Below are 23629 nucleotides of genomic sequence, written 5' to 3'. Positions count from 1 at the left end.
ATGTTCCAAACAGGTGTTTGATGAGCATTCCTCAACTTTCTCAGTCTTTTTTGCTACCTGTCCCACCTTCTTTGGAACGTGTTGCAGCCATAAAACTCTAAGTTAATGATTATTTGCTCAAAACAATCAAGTTGATCAGTTTGAAGATTAAATATCTTGTCTTTGTAGTGTATTCAATTAAATATAGGTTGAACATGATTTGTATTCTGTTTTTATTCAACATCCCAACTTCATTGGAATTGGGGTTGTAATAAAGCATTTGGTGGTGTTGGATGTATCCTATCATCCATCCATCCATCCATCCATTTTCACACCTTGTATTGAGCATCATATGAATTGATGTTGATAAAGAAATAATAATACAAAAGAGCATATTTTTGCCCAACTACAATTGTCAACAATAAAAGTTCGTAAAATTCAGGTTTTCATTTGTGTTCCCTGTGTCATCTCTCAGAAAAAGTAGAGCTGGAAAACAGCCTGGTGCGTCACATGCATCCACCATTGGATCAGTCCGACGCAACCAGCAGCAATACGCTGGATCAGCAAGATGGCCTGGGTTCAGTAAGACCAACGGAGATTGCCCCGGCTCCCACTTCCAGTGCAGAGCAGGCGAGCGATAACACCACAGAACAACAGTCAGGCTCACTCCCCACTGGGTAAGATTGAGTGTGTTTGTGCATGTAAAAATTAAAAAGTGAGTCATCTTTTATTCTACATCATTAATTTGATCAGAATATATTATTTGTAATCAGTAATTGTATATACTATACATACTGCAGCTTAGCCCTTATAGGTGAAGCATTTCTGCATCTGATCGCACGTTCCAAAACCATTGTAAAAACGACCATTAATTTTTCTGTAGACTAAAAATTTATGGGTCAAAATAAGGTAAGAGTCCAAGGGATAAACAATTGACCTTTTGTTTTAAGGTAATTAAATCTGGATTTCATGTAGATAAGCCATTTTCTAACACGAGGTTTCGTCACACCTTTTTGAAGTTGTCAGTGTGGGCAGCATCTTTTTGGTTTATTATCTTGCTGCTTAATGAAGTATATCCCATTCAATTTGGTGGCATCTTTCTGAGTGTCTAAGTTAATTTTGCTGCTGCTATAATGTGTTATGATGAATAAATGAATGATGACGATTAATCAGCCCAGAACAAGCCATGACATATTTACTGATTTTCACAGAGGAGCATGTATTGTCAGTGGGGCAAAAAAAGTATTTAGTCAGCCATCAATTATACAAGTTCTCCCACTTGAAAAGATGACAGAGGCCTGTACTTTTCATCATCGGTAAACCTCACCTATGAGAGAGAAAATGAGAAAAAGAAATCCAGAAAATCACATTGTCTGATTTTTAAATAATTTATGAAAAAACTATGGTGGAAAATAAGTATTTGTAACCTACAAAGAAGCAAGATTTCTGGCTCTCACAGACCTCTAACATCTTCTTTAAGAGGCTCCTTTGTCTTCCTTCCGTTAGCTGTATTAATGGCACCTGTTTGAACTCATTATCAGCATAAAAGACACCTGTCCGCAACCTCAAACAGTCACACTCCAAACTCCACTATGGCCAAGACCAAAGAGCTGTCTAAGGACACCAGAAACAAAATTGTAGAGCTGCACCAGGCTAGGAAGACTGAATCTGCAATATGTAAGCAGCTTGGTATGAAGAAATCAACTGTGGGAGCAATTATTAGAAAATGGAAGCCATACAACACCACTGATCTTCTCCCTTAATCTGGGGCTCCACGTAAAATCTCACCCTGTGGGCTCAAAATGATCACAAGAACGGTGACAGAAATCCCAGAACCACACAGGGGGGGACCTAGTGAATGACCTGCAGAGAGCTGGGACCAAAGTAACAAAGGCTACCATCAGTAGCACACTACGCCGCCAGGGACTTTTGTTATTGACTAAATACTTATTTTCTACCATCATTTGCTCATAAATTCTTGAAAAATCAGACTGTGTGATTTTTCTGGATTTATTTTTTTCTCATTTTGTCTCTCATAGGTGAGGTATACCCATGATGAAAAATTACAGGCCTCATCTTTTTAAGTGGGAGAACTTGCACAATTGGTGTCTGACTAAATACGTTTTTGCCCCACTGTATGTATGATCATGACCACATTGAGCAGGTCATTTCTTTCTTGATGCTTTAGCCTTGGAATCATGTTGCTAAAATCCTAACCTTCATCTCATCAGTCTGTTAACCTTTCTCACAAAAGTATTGGGTTTGTCTCAGTACTTTTTGACTTGTCTCTTTTTTCCCCAGCATCTCCATCTTCGGTTTATTAATAAATCTGTATTTTTGTTCATGAAGTCTTACGCAAACAGTAGATTGTGATGCAGTCACTCCTGTCCGATGTACAGTGAGAGGAAAAAGTATGTGAACCCTTTGGAATTTATAAAATTTCTGCATAAAATGGTCAACGTGGTCTGATCTTCATCTAAATGACGAGGATACTGTAAATAACACTGCTTAAACTACATTTGTAATACTACACAAACAATTGTTTTCACATTTTTACTCTAAATATCATGTAAACATTCACAGGACCGGGAGGAAAAAGTAAGTGATTTGGATTTAATAACGGTTGACCCTTCTTTGTCAGCAATAAACTCAACCTGTAGTTGCAAATCAGACATGCACAACGATCAGGATGAATTTTGGAGCATTCCTCTTTCCAATACTGTTGCAGTTTAATAGGATTCCTGGGATGTCTGGTGTGAATTGCTCTCTTGAAGTCATGCCGTACCATCTTTAGGACTTTGCATCTAAACTTGTATAAACCCGGAACAGTTTACAAAAGTATCGCTAAAAGTCTTGTTGTTCATGTTCATCAGTCCACAGTTTTCTCATATGTCAAGGCACAAGACAAATTGTCTATAAAAGAAGAAAGCTCTGCACTGTTGCTTCTCATCCAAGGAGTGGCTCTTTTGTAAAGATGACTGTAAGAGCACAGCACAGAATGCTCAATGAGGTTTAAAAAAAAAAAAAGAAAAAAAAGAACCCTGGAGCGTGTCATCTGAAGACTTACAAAAATCCCTGTCACATGCCAACATCTCTGTTGACAGATGTACCATACTTAAAACATTCAACATTTTGTCGCCTTATTTGCAACTCATAATGTTTCTGTCATCAACTACTGCTGTTTTACTTGCATTTCCCATTTGTTTTCCGTTACTTTCTACACTAGTGTTTTCTTTCTTCTTTAGAACATTCCAACTGTGGCCATGTATGGCCAGTGTTTGTGGAATGCCTGACTATCTTCTCTCAGCTAAACAGCTCTCTCGGTTTTATGTAGGTTACACGTTTGTACAAATGAGAACTAGCCAACTACATTCTTGTCATTTTATAGGAGAGTGATTTAAAGAACCTGTAAAATGAATTCACAGATTTGTTTCAAAATTCATGATGAATATTTGAAGATGATTGCTGAAATCATGTGCAAAGACTGAGAACCATACAATACTCAATATTGGAAATAATAGCATTAAGTTGTTTTTCCACCATTTCAGTTCCCTTTCCTCCACTATATAAGAACTTGGCCAACTACGTTCACATCAGAGGTTATCCGGCGCAATTGCGAGTTACTCACTGTAGTTATTACTTGTCCCATTTCTACCACTACAGTATTCAGTACGTTAGCTAGCTAGCTATGCTTAAAACCCGAAAATGCATCTTCCGTGGATGCCACAATTTACATAAATGCTCATTGTCGTTATTCAAATGCCCAAGTGTTCTGTATTTTGTTTTTCAGGCTACTAAAATATGGTGTAACGCAAAGCATTGTGGGTAACTAAGGAAGTATGTCCTCGAATGTCTGTCATGTAATGTGAGCTGCAGGATGAATAACGAGTGCCAAAAAAAGTATTTAGTCAGCCACCAATTGTATAGGTTCTCCCACTTAAAAAGATGATAGAGGCCTGTAATTTTCATCATAGGTATACCTCACTTATGAGAGACGAAAAAAAAAAAAAAAAAAAAAAATCAGAAAATCATAGTCTGATTTTTAAAGAATTTATTTGCAAATTATGGTGGAAAATAAGTGTGGTCAATCACAAAAGTTCATCTTAATACTTTGTTATATACCCTCTGTTGGCAATGACAGAGGCAATGATGTTTTCTGTAAGTCTTCACAAGGTTTTCACACGCTGTTGCTGGTATTTTGTCACGTTCCTCAATGCAGATCTCTTCTAGAGCAGTGAAGTTTTGGGCTGACGCTGGGCAATACAGACTTTCAGTTCCCATCGAAGATTTTCTATGGGGTTGAGCTCTGGAGACTGGCGAGTCCACTCCAGGACCTTTAAATGCCTCTTACGAAGCTACTCCTTGGTTGCCTGGGCGGTGTGTTTGGGATCATTGTCATGCTGAAAGGCCCAGCCACATTTAATCTTTAATGCCTTTGCTGATGGAGGGAGGTTTTCACTCAAAATCTCACTCTACATGGCCCCATTCATTCTTTCCTTTACACGGATCAGTCGTCCTGGTCCCTTTGCAGGAAAAACAGCCCCAAAGCAGGATGTTTCCACCCCCATGCTGATAGGTATGGTGTTCTTTGGATGCAACTCAGTATTCTTTCTCCTCCAAACACGACAAGTTTTTACCAAAAAGTTCCCTGAATTTTGCCTATCGAGCGAACAGGTTTGCGGATGATGCAGTCAACATGGCACTGCACTTCATCCTAGAACACCTCGACAGTGCAGGGACCTACGCGAGGATCCTGTTCGTGGACCTCAGCTCAGCGTTCAACACCATCATCCCTGAACTCCTTTGCTCCAAGCTTCTCCAGCTCATTGTCTCGTCTGCCATCTGCCAGTGGATTTACAGTTTCCTGACAGGCAGGACACAGCAGGTGAGGCTGGGAGAGACCACCTCATCCACACGCAACATCAGCACTGGGGCACCCCAAGGTTTGTGTCCTCTCTCCGCTGCTCTTCTCTCTCTACACGAATGACTGCGCCTCAATGGACCCGTCTGTCAAACTCCTGAGGTTTGCAGATGACACCACTGTCATCGGCCTCATCAAGGACGGTGACGAGTCTGCATATCGACAGGAAGTGGAGCGGCTGGAGCTGTGGTGCGGCATAAATAAATAAAAACACAATGATTTGCAAATCATGTTCAACCTATATTTAATTGAATACACTACAAAGACATTTAATGTTCAAACTGATAAACTATTGTTTTTAGCAAATAATCATTAACTTTATGGCTGCAACACGTTCCAAAAAAGCTGGGACATGGTCATGTTTACCACTGTTTTACATTTTCTTTTAACAACATTCAATAAACGTTTGGGAACTGAGGACACTAATTGTTGAAGCTTCGTAGGTGGAATTATTTCCCATTCTTGCTTGATGTACAGCTTCAACTGTTCAACACTCCGGGGTCTCCGTTGTTGTATTTTACGCTTCATAATACGCCACACATTTTCAATGGGAGACTGGTCTGGACTGCAGGCAGGCCAGTCTAGTACCTACACTCTTTTACTATGAAGGCACGCTGTTGTAACACGTGCAGAATGTGGATTGGCATTGTCTTACTGAAATAAGCTGGGGCGTCCATGAAAAAGACGTTGCTTGGATGGCAGCATATGTTTCTCCAAAACCTGTACGTACCTTTCACCATTAATGGTGCCTTCATAGATGTGCAAATTACCCATGCTATTGGTACTAACACAGCCCCATACCATCACAGATGGTGGCTTTTGAACTTTGTGTCCATAAAAGTCCGGATTGGTTCTTTTCCTCTTTGGCCTGGAGGAATTTCCAAAAACAATTTGAAATGTGGACCACCTGTTCCCAATAAGCCAGTTCACCGGTGGGATGTTCCAAACAGGTGTTTGATGCGCATTCCTCAACTTTCTCACTTTTTTGCCACTGCCCCAGCTTTTTTGGAACGTGTTGCAGCCATAACATTCTAAGTTAATGCTCATTTGCTAAAAACTAAAAAAGTTTATCAGTTTGAACGTTAAATAGCTTGTCTTTGTAGTGTATTCACTTAAATATAGGTTGAAAATTATTTGCAAATCATTGTATTCTGATTTTATGTTTAACAACGTCCCAAATTCATTGGAATTGGGGTTGTACATTAAAATTTGTCAGGGTTGCAACAGCACTCTTGTCTGTAGTTCATCAAATTACATTTGTTTTCACTTTAAAGGGACACTTACGTTTTATGGCTGCAATAAAATCTGGGGGATTTATATCTTGTGGATTTTTATAGCAATGATTACTTATTCATTATACTGTAATTTCTCGTGTATAATGCAAATGTTTTGCCCCTAAAAAATGTCAACCCCAAAAAATTTCAAAAGTCAATACTGCGCATTATACATGGGTATAGGGGGAAACGAAAAGGTTCACATTTTGTAAATGTATGCTGCCATCTAGATGTTATGAAAAAGCTGTACATTTTCATTCCAGTATGTCACTGCCACCTATCAGTTTTGAAAAAGATGTAGCCTACAATTTCATTCCAGTATGACAGGGGTATGTATGACTGCGTATATGTACAGTTGTGCTCATAAGTTTGGATACACTGGTAGAATTTGTGAAATATTTGTTTGTTTTATTAATACAACTGATGACTGAACAACAACCATCATTAATTTCTTTATGGTTATGTTTTGTTTACTGATAATGATTTTCTGAAATGCTTTACAGTTTAATTTGAATCCCATTAAAATAAAATTAAGTGTTTCGCCTTGCCCTTCATGTTTTCTTTAAAGAATTGTGCCCATCTTACACATTCTGCCTGGGTAATCAAACCTGTGAGCACAACTATGTGTTTTCTCATTTACTAAAGAAACGTAGATCTGTGAATTTCAAAATAAGAGCAAGTAAATAAAAAAGTATTTCGTGTTCAAATAAAGTGCTTAACTTGAGAATAATTATTCGAAAAAAAACTACCAAAATAAAGATAATACTTCGTTTTGATCTTCTGGGTAGGAGCAAAATCATGCATTGTAAAAATGCATTAGACATGGGTAGAAGGGTTTTCCAGAATTTTGAGGTCAACTTTGGGGGTGCGCATTATACACGAGAAATTATGGAACTTGTTTTTACAGAAATAGTTTTTTGCAGATTTTAGTTTATTGCAATCATCCAAAAAAATTATCATCCATCCATTTTCTTTACCGTTTATCCTCACAAAGGTTGCGGGGTGCTGGAGCCTATCCCAGCTATCTTTGGGTGGGAGGCGGGGCATACCCTGATCTGGTCGCCAGCCAATTGTAGGGAACATAAACAAACAACCGTTCGCACTCACATTCACACCTACGGGCAATTTAGAGTCTCCAATTAATGCATGTTTTTGGGATGTGGCAGGAAACCGGAGCGCCCGGAGAAAACCCACACAGGCACGGGGAGAACATGCAAACTCCACACAGGCGAGGCCGGGATTTGAAACCTGGTCCTCAGAACTGTGAGGCAGATGTGCTCACCAGTCGTCCACCGTGCCGCCCAAATATATCATACTAAATAAAAGATGAGAAATAATATTCACTTACACTTAACATGCAGATGAAAATTCACAATTGGGTCTCAAAACATCCAGGGCTTGAGCCGACATATGATTGAAAACTGAAACTACTTGGGTCTCTGCTGTGCCCGCCGATCAATCAGCCGATTACAGTGCATCACCGATAAATCAATATTGGTCAATATGTAATCAATGTTTTAACTTTCTTGCTGCCTGAAGATTCTGTCGCACTGCTTGTGTGTCCTTCTGGACTTTCTGTTAAAGAGCTTAATTAATGGTTCCATCAATCACAGCAACTTGTCCAGGTCCTGAAGGATGTTTGACTGTTGGTATGATGTTCTTTTTCTGAAATGCTGTGTTACATTCATGCCAATTGTAACGAGATACACACCTTCCAAAAAGATTAGCTTTCGTCTTGTCTGTCCACAGGATATTCTCCCAAACTTCTTTGCAATCATTCAGATAAGACAAAAGTAAGATTAGCTTTTATGTTAGTTTGTTTGTTTTATTTATTTATTTATTTATTTATGTATTTATTTGGTCAGCAGTGGTTTTTGCCTTGGACCTCTGCCATGGAGGCCATGTTTTCCCCGTCTCTTCCTTATTTTGAGTCAATAAACACTGACTAATTTAGGCAAAGAAGGCCTGCAAGTCTTTGTTGTCCTGGGTTCCTTTGTGATCTCCTGTATGAGTCTTCGCTGTGCTTTTGGGTAAATTCTTGTTGGCCGACCACTCCTGGCAAGGGTCACCACTGTTTCATGTTTTTTAGCATTTGAGGATAATGGTTCTCAGCATGGTTCGATAAAATCTTGAAGCTTTAGAAATGGCTCTGTAACCCTTTCCAGACTGATGGATGTAAATGACTTTATTTCTCCTCTGTTCTTGCGTTTCTTTGCATCATGGCATTTTGTTGCAGCTCTTTCAGATCTTTTGCTGACTTCATTTTGTCAGACAAGTTCTTTTTAAGTGATTTCTTGATTAAGGTCTGGAGGGAATCGAGCTTGGGTGTGGTCAGAGAAAATGAACAAAAAAATGTAAATAGCCCAAGTTAATTCATGATTTAACAAGAGCCCACCACTTCTCCTCACAGGGCCAGTTAGCTTTGATTATTTTCTTCCCCTTAATAATTAAAATTACCATTTCAAAACAGCATTTTAGGTTTACTTGGGTTATCTTTGTCTTATATTTATATTTGTTTGATTTTTAAACAAAGTGGGGAAACTATGCAAAAATATAAGAATTCAGAACACACTATGAAGAAGACCCAACAATGGACCTAATTTTCCCTTACCCGGGCACAGGTCACCCGGGTTCCCTTCTGGTGCCAGGTCAGGAGGTGGGGCTGAATGATGAGCCCCTGGTGGCCGGGCTTTCACTCAGAGTCCCCCTTCCCAAAGGCTCACCACCTGTGGGAGAAGCCAAGGGGATCAGGTGTAGTGTGAGCTGGGTCGTGGCCAAAGGCAAGGACCTTGATGGTCCAAACGCCAGCTACAGAAACTGGCTGTTGGAGTGTAGAATGCCAACGCTCGTTACCTTTTGGCTCAGCACTTTCTTCACAATGACAAACCAGTGCAGAGTCTGCATCAGTCCACCTGTCGATCTCCTGCTCTATTCTTTCTTCCCCTGTGAACAAGCATTTTGGTCTGTGTGCTGGAACACAAAAGACATTGCAACTTGAAAATTGCATAAAATATCTACTTCTAGTGACTATTTTTTATTTTCATGGTCTCTTTAAAACAGTGTGCTTTCAGAAATAATATTTTGTGTGAAGAAGTATGTTTTTGTGTTTTGTCTCTAGCTGGGAGCAGAGGGTGTTGCCTCATGGTAGAGTTTACTACGTAGACCACAACACCAAAACCACGACATGGGAGAGGCCGCTACCACCAGGGTATGACATCTTGACTGTGTTTTAGGCATGTTGATAATTGCAAACAAGTGTTGTAATAATAATAATCATAATGTATTATACTTATATAGGGCTTTTCATGATACTCAAAGACACTATACAATTGCATACATTCATTCATTCTACAGTCAGACCCAAGTGGTGGTAAGCTACTTGTGGAGCCACCGCGTCCCTGGGGTAGTCTGGCGGAAGTGTGGCTGCCATTCTGCGTCTACGGCTCCTCCAACGACCACCAAACATCCAACCGCATTCATTGATTCATGGGCAATGTCAGTGTCTTGCCCAGGGACGCAACAATGAGATGTGCTTGGGCGGGGTTACGAACCGGCGACCCGGTGATGGTTTCAGGGCATACACTTATCTACTGCAATACGCCGCCCCCTTGTGTTAAATTGTATTCATTAAAAAAAACTGTTGTCTTAGCTTCAGTACAAACTTCATTTCCAATGAAGTTGGGACATTGCCGTAGGGGAGTGGGCGGTTTTCCCCCTCTTCTCTGTGGTCTGCCAAACAATCGAGCCAGGCCGGACCCACAGGAGTCTAGCCTCTTACTTCACAGACTCTGCACATTTTTTAATACTCACAATGTACATACTCCACACATTGGGCACACTCATATCTCATTCATGGTCCTCTGAGGGACAGGCACCAGGTATGGTGGGGTCGGCGCCAGGCCGGGTGCTGACACATCTGTGCTGGTTTCCGGTGTGGTCGCACCACCCCTTTACTGCTCTGCCGGTCCTCCAGTTTAAATTCATCATACGCTTGTCTGTGGGGGAGGGGCGGGTTGGGCTGGCGAGAATATTGGGTGTTTATCCAAGATGGCGCCTACCAGTGTGGTCGCTTCGGTAACACGCTCTCTAATATTGTTTTTGTGTTTTTCGTCCGTCTTTGGAGACCTTACACGACTCACTTACACAAGGGGGAGACCTGCTAACCATCAAGGAGGCAACTCCGGACTTTCTGTCACCAACTTTCGAAAATCCGCTCAGTTTTTTCCCCGAGTTACTCACCGGAGCGGCGTCCACGGTTTTCGGCGCATGGAGATGGAAGCGGCGCCACAGAGGGAAACGGGCCGGCATTCCAGTGAAACTCCGCAAGAGAGGACACAGATTGGCGTTCCCGTCGATCCACCTCGCGAATGTACGCTCCCTACCCAACAAAATGGACGAGCTTCATCTTCTGTTAAAGACCAGTAAAGACTTCGGATGTTCCGCGGCCATCTGCTTCACGGAGACCTGGCTTTGCGACGCTGTACCCGATGGCGCCGTCATGCTTCCCGGCTTCAACATTCATCGAGCGGACCGCGACATGGAATCATCGGGGAAAACAAAGGGCAGCGGCATATGCCTCTATATCAACGAAAAATGGTGTACGGACGTCATGGTGCTCAGCACACACTGCAGCCCGCATTTGGAGTCGCTATTTTTAAACTGTAAACCATTCTACTCGCCACGTGAGTTCGCATCATTCATACTGGCTGGAGTCTACATACCGCCTCAAGCTAACACGAACGCTGCACTGCTAACGCTCGCCGAACAAGTCAACGAAATTGAAAAAAAACACCCGGACTCACCCCTCATTATTCTCGGGGACTTTAACAAAGCTAAACTCAACCACGAACTCCCTAAATACAAGCAGGACATCGACTGTCCTACCAGGGAAAATAATACTTTAGACCACTGCTACACTACGGTAAAAAAGCATACCCTGCTATACCTCGTGCAGCCCTGGGCTCGTCTGATCACTGCATAATTCACTTAATACCGGCGTACAGGGAAGAACTTAAATGCGCGAAGCCTACAGTGAAAACAGTCAAAAAGTGGACCAATGAAGCCAAGATGGAACTTCAAAGCTGTTTTAGACTGCACAGACTGGAGTGTCTTTGAAAATTCAGGTGGCAGCCTGGATGAATATACGGACACTGTCACATCCTATATCAGTTTCTGTGAAGAGGTTTGTGTACCAACAAAATCATTTCGCACATTCAACAACAACAAGCCGTGGTTCACTGCTAAATTTAAGCAGCTTCGCCAAGCTAAGGAGGACGCATATCAGAGCGGGGACAGGGCCCTGTATGATCGAGCTAGAAACCAGCTGAGAAACTGGTTTCTAGCTCGAAAACCAGCTGAAATTAACATTGCAAAGAGGAACTATGCAGCAAAGTTGGAAAATCAGTTTAGAGCAAACGACTCTAAATCAGTCTGGCATGCATTTCAATCGCTGACTGATTACAAGCGACGATCCCCCCAAGCTGAGAACAATAGCACACAAGCCAACGACTTGAATACCTTATACTGCAGATTTGAAAAGGACAGTTTCACACCACACACCCACCCGGCCGCACCCGCGACCACAATCACACCTCTGACTTCTGCGTTAACCATCGATGAACAGGATGTGAGACGCATCTTCAAACAACAAAAGATTAACAAAGCGGCAGGCCCGGACCATGTGTCCCCATCCTGCCTCAAAGTCGGCGCGGACCAGCTCGCTCCAGTCTTCACTCAGATCTTCAATAGATCTCTGGAAATGTGCAAAGTTCCATCCTGTTTCAAACGCTCCACCATCATTCCAGTCCTCAAGAAACCTGCAATCTCGGGTCTGAATGACTACAGGCCTGTCGCTTTGACATCTGTGGTCATGAAGTCCTTTGAACGTCTCGTGCTGGACCACCTCAAGAGTGTCACAGGTCCCCTGTTGGACCCCCTGCAGTTTGCCTACCAAGCGAACAGGTCTACGGATGATGCAGTCAACATGGGACTGCATTTCATCCTAGAACACCTCGACAGTGCAGGGACCCATGCGAGGATCCTGTTCGTGGACTTCAGCTCAGCGTTCAACACCATCATCCCTGAACTCCTTTCAACCAAGCTTCTCCAGCTCAGCGTCTCACCTGCCATCTGCCAGTGGATTTACAGCTTTCTGACGGGCAGGACACAGCAGGTCAGGCTGGGGGAGGCCACCTCATCCACACGCAGCATCAGCACTGGGGTGCCCCAAGGTTATGTCCTCTCTACACGAACGACTGCATCTCAGCGAACCTGACTGTCAAACTCCTGAAGTTTGCAGATGACACCACTCTCATCGGCCTCATCAAGGACAGTGACGAGTCTGCGTATCGACAGGAAGCGGAGCGGCTGGAGCTGTGGTGCGGCTGACACAACCTGGAGCTGAACACGCTCAAGACTGTAGAGATGATCGTGGACTTCAGGAGGCATCCTTCGCCACAGCTGCCCCTCACGTTGTCCAGCTGCCTGGTGTCAACCGTCGAGACCTTCAAGTTCCTGGGAATTATAATCTCTCAGGACCTGAAGTGGGCGACCAACATCGACTCCGTCCTCAAAATGGCCCAGCAGAGGATGTGCTTCTGAGAAAGCACGGACTGCCACCGGAGCTGCTGAGACAGTTCTACAGCGGTCATCGGATCAGTCCTGTGTTCTTCCATCACAGTCTGATTTGGTGCTGCTACAAAAAAGGACAAACTCCGACTGCAACGGACAATCAAAACTGCTGAAAGGATTGTCGGTACCCCCCTACCCACCATTGAGGACTTGCACGCTGCCAGAACTAAGACAAGGGCATGCAAAATCCTCTCGGACCCTCCGCACCCCGGTCACCAGCTCTTCCAGCTCCTTCCCTCAGGTAGGCGCTACCGATCAATGCAAACTAGAACTAGTAGACATTCCAACAGCTTCTTCCCTCTTGCGATCAACCTCTTAAACACCTAACCTATAATTCCATGACAACAAGCTGGCATTTTTTTAACTTGAGTTCGTTGTCACATTTCTGTGGCGCCAATTATGTATTACTCGTGCACTCACTGTAGTTGTCTCGCCATGCTGCACTATTTGAATATACTGGCCACTCATGCCAGAGTAGCATCTGCTCCATTTGCACACTGATTAAGGAGTATCTGTAACATTTGCACAACAAACATTGTCACAGATTATCGCACTACTCGTCACTTTAAACCGCATACACTCCTTGAAGTCTCAGCGCCCTTTGCACAATGGTCATTGCACCGGACTATTGCAATATTAATCATTCGAACTGCTCTAAGTGCTAGAGGACTCTGCATCTTTTTGCACAATTGTTTTTTGTCAATGTCTTTATGTCTCCAAAGTGTTCTGTAAATTGTCTGTCTGTTGTACTAGAGCGGCTCCAACTACCGGAGAAAAATTCCTTGTGTGTTTTGGACATAATTGGCAAATAAAGATGATTCTGATTCTGATACTTGGCTAGGTGTCCTGGCACTCCGGCCTGCTCTCTGGCCCCCCATGCTTTTCTCCCACAGATTGTTAATGATCTTAAACATTGAAGCCGGGAAATTATGCAAAAATATAAGCATTTGAGACGGGAGCCAATATTATTTCACAGCACTGTAATAGTCCAAAGTATTTGAAAGTCCAATTTTTTTGTGTACATGCGCAGAAGCGATGCGAAATAAATCCAAATGGCGGCGGAAGTAAACAAAGCCATTGCAGCGCTTGTCAGAATAAAAAAGTACATTGACTTGTTTTCATTCGCATGTGAAAATTCTGATTTGGTGTTGTTGTTTTGTATCTTGAACATGGAGTTTACCTTTAATTTCTTTGCAGGTTTTTCTTGGCTCTTTTGTTTCCATTCCTATTATCCGTCTCTTCAAGTTGTCATAAATTTTCCTCCTGCGGCCACATCAGGGAACATCAAGCTTCTTAGAGATGGTCTTATAGCCTTTACCTTTAACGTGCTATTCGATAATTTTCTTTCTAACCTGAGACAACGTTCTCCTTTGCTTCCTCTGGTCCATGTTTAGTGTGGTACACACTATCTCACCAAACTGCACAGAGATTACTCGGCATCCGTTAAATAAGATGACTGACTGATTCTAAGTTTAAGGAACCTGTGATGCTAATTAGAGGACACACCTTGTTTGAACATGTCCCTATGGTAAAATTATTTACAATATTTTCTAGGGTACCATCATTTTTGTCAAGGCCTGTTTCATGAGTTAAAAAAAAATAGATCTGTTGATCTATATAAAGACTGCACCATTGAAATAAACTAAATATAAATTTATTGTTATATAACTTATATATGTTTGTTTATGCTTACGTTTGTTAATTTTAGGTTTTGCACAATGGTCATAGCACCGGACTATTGCAATATTAGTCATTCGAACTGCTCTAAGTGCTAGAGGACTCTGCATCTTTTTGCACACTTGTTTATAAAAAAAGTAAAATAACATTTAAAAAAAAATGCACTGGCATTACCAGATAACTAGCAACCCTTTATAGCTCAGTAGCTGTTTTTGTCAATGTCTTTATGTCTCAAAAGTGTTCTTTGTCAATTAACTGTCTGTTGTCGTACTAGAGCGGCTCCAACTACCGGAGACAAATTCCTTCTGTGTTTTTTGGACATACTTGGCAAATAAAGATGATTCTGATTTTGATGATCAGAAAAGTACCTTTGATACTTATGTACGGCACATGTTAAATAACTTCAAACTTTTATTCAAGTAATATTCTACAAACTGGCTTTAACTTTAACCAGTTACCTTCTGTCAAGGTACTCTTTGTGTCAAGTATTGCTTTCAAATACTTGATGGAAGATTATTTGTGTCCTGTCTTTTTCCTCGCACACACGCTTCCCATTTTTGTTTATGTTCCTTTTGTTGCTCATGCTTTATAATAGCAGCTGTGACAAAATTAAACATCCCACTTGTACTGGAAACAATCTCCTCTATTTACTCTTCAGCTGGGAAAAGCGTGTGGACCAACGAGGGAGGTTCTACTACGTTGACCACAACACTCGAACCACCACGTGGCAGAGGCCCACAGCAGAGTCTGTGCGCAACTATCAACAGTGGCAGAGCCAACGCAACCAGCTGCAGGGTGCTATGCATCAGTTCAGCCAGCGCTTCCTCTACCAGGTAGTCCAAGCCTTTACCAACTTTCCCTGCATTAACTCAATACAGTGGTTGATTCATCGATCAAACCCCTGTTATGTATTTTGGCATTCAGCTTCTTCTCAGAGAGCAGCAAGTTGTGAAAAAAGTTCTAAAACCTTGAATAATTGGATATCTGCATAAAAAATAAATAAATAAGATAACATTTAATTATTTTGTTAAGGTTGTAGTGAATTATCCCTTCAGTAAACTATGCACAGTACAATCCGCTCTTATGAACTGCAGTTTTTTAGTCTTGCACTTAGGCTATGCACTCAGGGCAAGTTAAATGAAACAAAACAGCTTTGATGCTGTTGCTGGGTTCCCCCAAATTATTATAGTGATTGATTTGATCACTGTAACTCGTTAATGTTAGTTTGCCTCTTCCACTAACAAAGCACAAAATCCTTTTTTTTTTTTTTTTTTTTTTTTTTTGGTTGGGCGGGGGGATGGGACAGTGGGGTAAGCATACGTGACGTCAAGCCTTGCGATACCCAGAATGTAATGTGCCATCCAGTGTTGAATTATTCCAAGAATTAACATCCTTATTATGTTAATTCTCAACTCAACTTTATTTATAGAGCACTTTAAAACAACCACAGCTGCATACAAATGCTGTACATTATATTTCATCCACCCATCCATTTTCAGAGCCGCTTCTCCTCACTAGGGTCGCGGGTGTGCTGGAGCCTATCCCAGCCATCATCGGGCAGGAGGAGGGGTACACCCTGAACTGGTTGCCAGCCAATAGCAGGACATTATATTTGTATTACATATTATATGAGTGCATTATAATATTTAGGGGGAGGTTTCTGTTTGTGTTACCAGTAGAGCGTTGAATGTGTTCATTATTTAACTGTCACATTCATGGTTGATTTATGTTGCACTGTAATTTTTAAGTAACCATGACTTTAGTTTGTATATGACTTCCTGGTCAATTCTGCGAAACAGACAAGTCCAATAGGATGTTGATTGTTAAAGCAAGCCTCAGAAATTCTTGAGTGTCAATAAATTTTCTCAGTGCTCGGTCAATGTTACTCATTGAGAACGTTGGTGCTAATATTGTACAATTTGTAATTTCCTGTAATGTAGTCAGATAGTGTGCTGTTGTTCTGCTGAAAGAAATAGCCATAATAACCCAGTTTGATACGTTTAGAACAAGGAGGTTAGCAGTTTCCCGGGCGGACGGACGTTTGGAGAGGGGGACATAGTGGACAGATTTGGAAAAACGATCGATGATAGTGAGAATAACATTACCTTCTGAGGGGGGCAGGCCGGTAATGAAGTCCATGACGATGTGAGACCAAGGGCGGCTTGGAATCGGCCAGGGGCGACTGATGCCGATTAATGTGGCAAATTGTCAAAGAAGTGATGACACGTGACTGGAATGCACTGTTTCATTGACTGGAGGTACTGGTAATTTCTCTCCCTGATTGGCAGAGCATTCTTATCCATGCCATTGCCTCATTTGGCACCTGTATCCTCTGTGGCAGTTCTTCCCACTCAGAGTCCTCAGAGGAGGACAGCTTGAAATGGACCTTGCCTTCACTGCTAAACTGAAGTGTACGAAAATCATGCACGGTCGGATCTCCAGCTCTTTTGCCTGGTCTGATGCTAATGAAGTAAGTATTCAGTTTCAGGAACTCATCATGCTTGAGTACCTTCACATGGTAAGGTGATTGCCTGATTCTTGCAGTCTGAAGTATGATGACATGGTCTCTTGGCGTGAAGATATCGGTAACTATTTTGCGTACATGCTGTCACACTCCATTTCTGTGAGCCCTGCAACAAGGTATTTCTGTGTTAATTGGTACCCTATATTTCCTTGCAATCTCAGAGAATGCATTTGCCAAACGTGTTGCGGTTCTGATATCCCCAACCAAGTTCTGGTTGGTCTTTGAAGGTTTGCAAATACCTCGCTACTGAGGTCGCTCTCTGATTCGTCCCAATGTAGCAGTACCCTTCCTTTGATCTCAAGTTGAAGAGGGTGAAGTTATGGACCTGCAGTTTTGTTTGGTTATACAGACTGGTAGCTTTGGTTTTTGGGCACAGCAGCACAGCATTGCAAGTCCATTGACCAAACAGACTCATCATATTCGACCTCACTAATATTACTCTGTTTGAATAAAACGCAAACATCACACTGATCTTTTCGCAGACTGAATATAGTTAGAGTAGTTCTCTTCATGGAACACATCTGTGAAATATCAAATTTGACTGCCCCCACTCCAGCAATTGGAGCTGCCTGTTGATATTTCGGCTGTAGTTGGGAGATGGTTGTGCCTGGGTGAAGGAACTTCTTGTCTTTGTAGGTCTCTGTGCTTCTGCAGTAGTGTGACTCAACAGTGGGCAGGTCCCTCAACCAGTCCTTAAGGAAATCCTTGACATCATTTTCAAGCTTTTGCATGCTTGCCATTGTAGCAGACATGCATGATCCACAGTTGGTACCAGCAACCCCCACCCACTGATAGTTCTGCATTCCTGCCTCCTGACCCTCTGAGCCAGCCTGTTTACACAAGACCATGTACAGTAGGCCTGGTCCCCTTATCAGCTGGGACACAGACCAGTCATCAAACCTCCCCCCCCAGCCATCCTGAAGAATGTCACCAACAAAGACCTTTTTCCTGCAAACTGATTTAATGACCAAGAATTTGAGAACCCTGCTTTTCAAATGTGAATTGTTCAAGACAGATTGACAACAATGGAATTACTATTTGCCGTCTTTTTCAGAAACACAAATTCAGCAATGAGCTATGTTTTTTTGAAGAGTAAAAATGCATGCAAGGCGCTCCCAGGCCCATCTAAAACATTGCTGGAACATGGGCGGCACCCGCTGGTGGTGGAGAGTTACCGCAAGCCACGAATCACTGCCCATTGCTTTCACCGAATTTAAAAGTCTATTTGATATTTTACAAACTTTGCACGAATGCTCCCATGCTCATAACACTGTCACTAATTGTTTTTCCACAGGTCTGCTGCTTAATTCTGTTGTCAACCGAATATGCTTGTTTATCTTCGAACAAACACAGAAAGGTTACACAAAGGGACATTGTGTTATTAGCAACCACACAGGGTTGAAACACTCAATTGCATAGATTAACCATAGTGGGTGACAATGAAAAAGCTGGGAATCAATTAATTTCTTATTCCACTGGTTTTAAAACCAAAAATAATTCTAGGATGGAAATTCAATTCTAAAGGCGTGGCCTGTCTTCCCACGCTTGGTCCTTGGGACTGCCTTTTAGCCTTGATACAAAAGGCCAGACCCTTTTATTCTCTTGGCCTTTGGTCCTTCTGCTCGCACAAGACGCTGGCGCACAGCCAGGGAGCCCCACATCTCACCACAAGATGGTGGAGACACACTGAACCTTCCTCGCTGTGCCGATGAGCGCGGACCGCAGATGTACTCAGCGCGCGGCCCGAAACTACACTTTTGTGTGTGTGTGGGGCAGCTTACGGATAAAGATCCAGCACAAGCTTTCCCCTGAGCACGTGGCGAACAACGCCACCCAAATCTCTCTGGCCACCCTGCACTTGAAACTCCTTTTTGCTTTTTTCTTCCTTTTCTTCAAATCCACCTTTTCGGCAACCCTGCCCATCCATTGGGAAGAGCGACCAGCCTGACTAAATTCTCTTCTACGCAACTCGAGTACAGCTTCCTGTTTCCTAAGTACAAGTTGGTGCATAATTGGGTTATAATAACGGTCACAGAAATTCACTGTTCTCGCATTGCTCCACGCACATTCTCACTTCACCCTTACATCACAGGATCGGCCTTTTTTAATGATGAGCTCTACCCTTTGTAGTCAAGCCCCTCTGCATTTTCCCTGTAGTTTTTCCTTTTAGATTTAATTCAATTTTCTGTAAAATTGCTTTGAAATTGTGTTTTGTCTGTTTGAGTTTAACAGTGAAACCGCTGTAATTGAGAACTCTTATTTCATTCATGTAGCAACCTTCTAAATTACTGAGATCTTTACAAATATAAAAAGAGACGTGGTGCCCTATACGAGACAAAGATAGTTTGTAAGTTTAAACGTACGTCAGACTAAACCGGAAGTAAACGCAGGCGTTCACTTTCAACGTCTCTCTTTTCCAAATTAATTAGGTTTTTATCCAAAACTAATATACGCTACACCACTTTTAGGTCCAGTTTTAGAGTGGCGTTGCCACTTGTTCATCATGGTCAATGGTGTCTTTGTTCAGTGTATAATGGTTCTTTCAGGGAGACCAAGTGTAGAGGAAAAAAGTGCCTTGCACACTTTGAGACTGATTCCATCTTGAAGCTTCAGTTGGTAGGACAATAATGAATTGCATCAGGATCCCTCAGCAACTTTCTTTTGCTTTATGCTAACATTTGTGACCAGAGTGTTAATGTATAACCGACGTTCTTCCGAATCTTCTGAAATATCCACTGCTCTTCTGTAATGACTTCCCAGTCTCGAGTTGAGACTCTCTAACAGAACTTTGAGTTGCAGGGAGGACCCATATTATTTGAACCGATTTCTTTGCCACTTTTGCTCTTGTGTAACATTCCTTTGACACATTTTGCTTCCATGTGACTAAGGCGTTTATTCCTTTTCCTTTTAACCATATGTTTTACATCAACATCCTCATCCTGCTGTTCTGGAGTCGTTGCCACAATGGTTAGTCTTCATTTTAAGTGTCAGAGGACTTATTACAGGATGGGATATAGTCTGGATCACTGATGACATCATCGTCATCAGATATGTCCTCTTCATCGTGTCCGTGTCTGCTTGGCATTTTCAATATCAACGGCAGTGTTGAAAGGATAGTCTGCTCCATCTGAAACTCTTGGCCTGGTACATGCTGCTTCATCTCAACAACGTTCTGATTGTCATTTTTGGTGGATGAGGACTGATCGGTGTTAGAACTATCAAGTGTGTCACCTACCAAAAAGGAAAAACATTTCAAGCATCTGAGATCTATTGTCACAATTGTGTGATCATTCTGAGAAAAACAAACAAACATTCATTAGCTTGTGGTCACATGTATTAAAGTACATTAGGGATTCCTGAAGAGACGTGCACAAGCTGCAACTAGACACTGCACAACAGGTACTGGTCAAATGATGTTATGATTACTAATTATAATATTTTTAATATAAGTGAGATTTTCACTGAATAAAAACATAAGTGTTAAGATCCTTTGTAATTTATAAGTTATACACATAATTTGAAGGTGTTGGATTACAATACGGTTAAATGTGTGTTAATTAGATCATAATGTGGAAGATATTAGACAAAATTCTGTTTGAAAATAACTTTTGTTTGAAAAGAAAACCTTCCACGTGTTCTGGAGTTTTTCCACTCTTTGTCAAATGATTGGCAGTTTCATGGACTTAGCAATTTTGCTGACGAGAAACAATAAATAATAATTGTAATATGTATAGCCTAGCCTATATCATAGTAAACCTTATCACTTACCAATAGGGGATGAGCCCTGAATCATGGAAATAACTTCATCTGCAACATAGATTTTCTTTCTTTTTGAAACAGTCACCATCTTGAAAAGCATGTTAAATTGCCCAAGTCAAACAACAATATGACTTAGGCAATTTTACACAAAAATCGAATGGCTCACTCTTGACATAGGCCATTATATTCTCAGCGTAGAATCGCATGATCTGAGTGAGGATGTGGGCGATTTGACCAGTATCATCATGAGATCATTTAGGCAACAACAAAAAAATATATAATCATTTTTGTGAAAAAATGACTAAGGCCATTATTTCAGGAGGGTGACTACATGCTAACGAGTATTGACAATGGCCAAATGCAGGTATGACACAGATTATGTATGTATTTTTTTAAATTGAGGACAAAAAAAGCCAAACGACCTCAGTGTTTTATGCAGCAAAGTATTCCCACGAGAAAGCATGAAGCCATCAAAACTTGAGGCATTTACAAACCAAACACCCTTCTCACAAAGATAAAACTGTTGAGTACTTTCAAAGACGCCTTAAAGACCCGAGGACATCACAAGTGTCTTACATCCAACTCCTTGTGTCTTACGAAGTGGCACATTGTTTGATCAATCCACGGCGGATAAACGGAAAATTATACCTCTTTGACACGATAAATTGTCGAAATTATGATATGTCGGATGACAACAAACCACAGGCCGCATTAAGGCAAGTGGTTATTTTGTATCAAAAATGGACGAATCTACAGACTTAACAAACAACGGCGCTTTACTCGTGTACGTAAAACATGTCTGGGATGGGGACTTAAAGTAACAATTTCTCTGCAAACAAGAGCTCCCTACTTCAACAACGGTAGATGAGATCTTCAGCTCTGTGGAGCTGTATTTTAGTTCAGTGGGCCGAAACTGGGACATGAGCATTGGGATCACAACTGATGTTGCTGCCTCCATGACAGAGAAAAACTCTTTGTGAGGAGAATTCTCGAGAAAGGTCCAAATGCAACTAATTTTTTTTAATGGGTTTCTCTGGCAGGAAAGGATATGGTACTGGTGCTTCATGGGACATTGAAAGAGATCCAAGTGGTAAACGGCATTAAACAAAGCGCAAAAACTGTGCCAAGTTCTTGGCAGTGAGGATGAACAGGTGTTCTATCATGCCAAGGTGTGCTGGTTTTCGAGGGGAAAGGTGCTGTCCCGTTTTTACGAACGAGCTGAAATTCCTTTCTTGCCCAGAACATTCGCTGCCTCTTATCTTTTTTGTTTTTTTTGTCTCTTTGTTTTTAAATATTTTTAAGCTGTAAGTTATTTTTTTCTTTATTTTTAAATGGTTTTAATCATGTCAAGCACATTGAGTTGCCTTGTGTAGGAAATGCACAATACACAACCCCAATTCCAATGAAGTTGGGACGTTGTGTTAAACATAAAAACAATACAATGATTTGCAAATCATGTTCAACCTATATTTAATTGAATACACTAAACCGACAAGATATTTAATGTTCAAACTGATAAACTTTATTGTTTTTAGCAAATAATCATTAACTTGGAATTTTGTGGCGACAACATTTTCCAAAAAAGCTGGGACAGGGTCATGTTTACCACTGTGTTAAATCACCTTTTCTTTTAACAACATTCAATAAACGTTTGGGAACTGAGGACACTAATTGTTTAAGCTTTGTAGGTGGAATTCTTTCCCATTCTTGCTTGATGTACAGCTTCAGCTGTTCAACAGTCCGGGGTCTCTGTTGTCGTATTTTACACTTCATAATTTTCAATGGGCGACAGGTCTGGACTGCAGGCAGGCCAGTCTAGTACCCGCACTCTTTTACGACGAAGCCACGCTGTTGTAACACGTGCAGAATGTGGTTTGGCATTGTTTTGACAAAATAAGCAGGGGCGTCCATGAAAAGGACGTCGCTTGGATGGCAGCATATGTTTCTCCAAAACCTGTATGTACCTTTCAGCATTAATGGTGCCTTCAAAGATGTGCAAGTTACCCATGCTATTGGCACTAACACAGCCCCATACCATCACAGATGCTGGCTTGTGAACTTTGCGCCCATAACAGTCCGGATGGTTCTTTTCCTCTTTGGCCCGGAGGACACGACGTCCACAATTTCCAAAAACAATTTGAAATGTGCACTCGTCGGACCAGAGAACACTTTTCCACTTGGAATCAGTCCATCTTAGATGAGCTCGGGCCCAGAGAAGCCAGCGGAGTTTCTGGGTGTGGTTGATAAATGGCTTTTGCTTTGCATGTAGAGTTTCAAGTTGCACTTACGGATGTAGCACCGAACTGTATTTACTGACAATGGTTTTCTGAAGTGTTCCTGAGCCCATGTGGTGATATCCTTTACACATTGATGTCAGTTTTTGATGCAGTGCCGCCTGAGGGATCGAAGGTCACAGGCATTCAATGTTGGTTTTCGGCCTTGCCGCATACATGCAGTGATTTCTCCAGATTCTCTGAACCTTTTGATGATATTATGGACCGTAGATGATGAAATCCCTAAATTCCTTTAAATTGTATGTTGAGGAACATTGTCCTTAAACTTTTCGGCTATTTTCTCACGCACTTGTTCACAACGAGGTGAACCTTGCCCCATCTTTGCTTGTGAATGACTGAGCAATTCAGGGACGCTCCTTTTCTACCCAATCATGGCACCCACCTGTTCCCAATTAGGCTGTTCACCTGTGGGATGTTCCAAACAGGTGTTTGATGAGCATTCCTCAACTTTCTCAGTCTTTTTTGCCACCTGTACCAGCTTTTTTGGAACGTGTTGCGGCCATAAAATTCTAAGGTAATCATTATTTGCTAAAAACAATAAAGTTTATCAGTTTGAACATTAAATATCTTG

At 41.7% G+C, this 23629-nt stretch overlaps 1 protein-coding gene across 4 annotated transcripts in view; it reads left to right on the top strand.

The window, feature by feature from the left end:
• wwp2 (WW domain containing E3 ubiquitin protein ligase 2) overlaps window positions 1-23629 on the top strand; it is a 122133-nt gene that overhangs the window by 39462 nt on the left and 59042 nt on the right. For all 4 annotated transcript variants that reach the window (XM_061677223.1, XM_061677221.1, XM_061677219.1 and 1 more), the window contains 3 exons: window positions 455-656; window positions 9293-9382; window positions 15140-15314. In XM_061677223.1, coding sequence (XP_061533207.1) covers window positions 455-656; window positions 9293-9382; window positions 15140-15314 — 467 coding nt within the window. The remainder of the gene's footprint in view (window positions 1-454; window positions 657-9292; window positions 9383-15139; window positions 15315-23629) is intronic.

Source organism: Phycodurus eques, chromosome 5 (assembly GCF_024500275.1).
Source record: "Phycodurus eques isolate BA_2022a chromosome 5, UOR_Pequ_1.1, whole genome shotgun sequence".
NCBI lineage: Eukaryota > Metazoa > Chordata > Actinopteri > Syngnathiformes > Syngnathidae > Phycodurus > Phycodurus eques.
The sequence above is the reverse complement of the archived record's forward strand: the minus strand, read 5'-3'. Positions and strand labels throughout refer to the sequence as shown.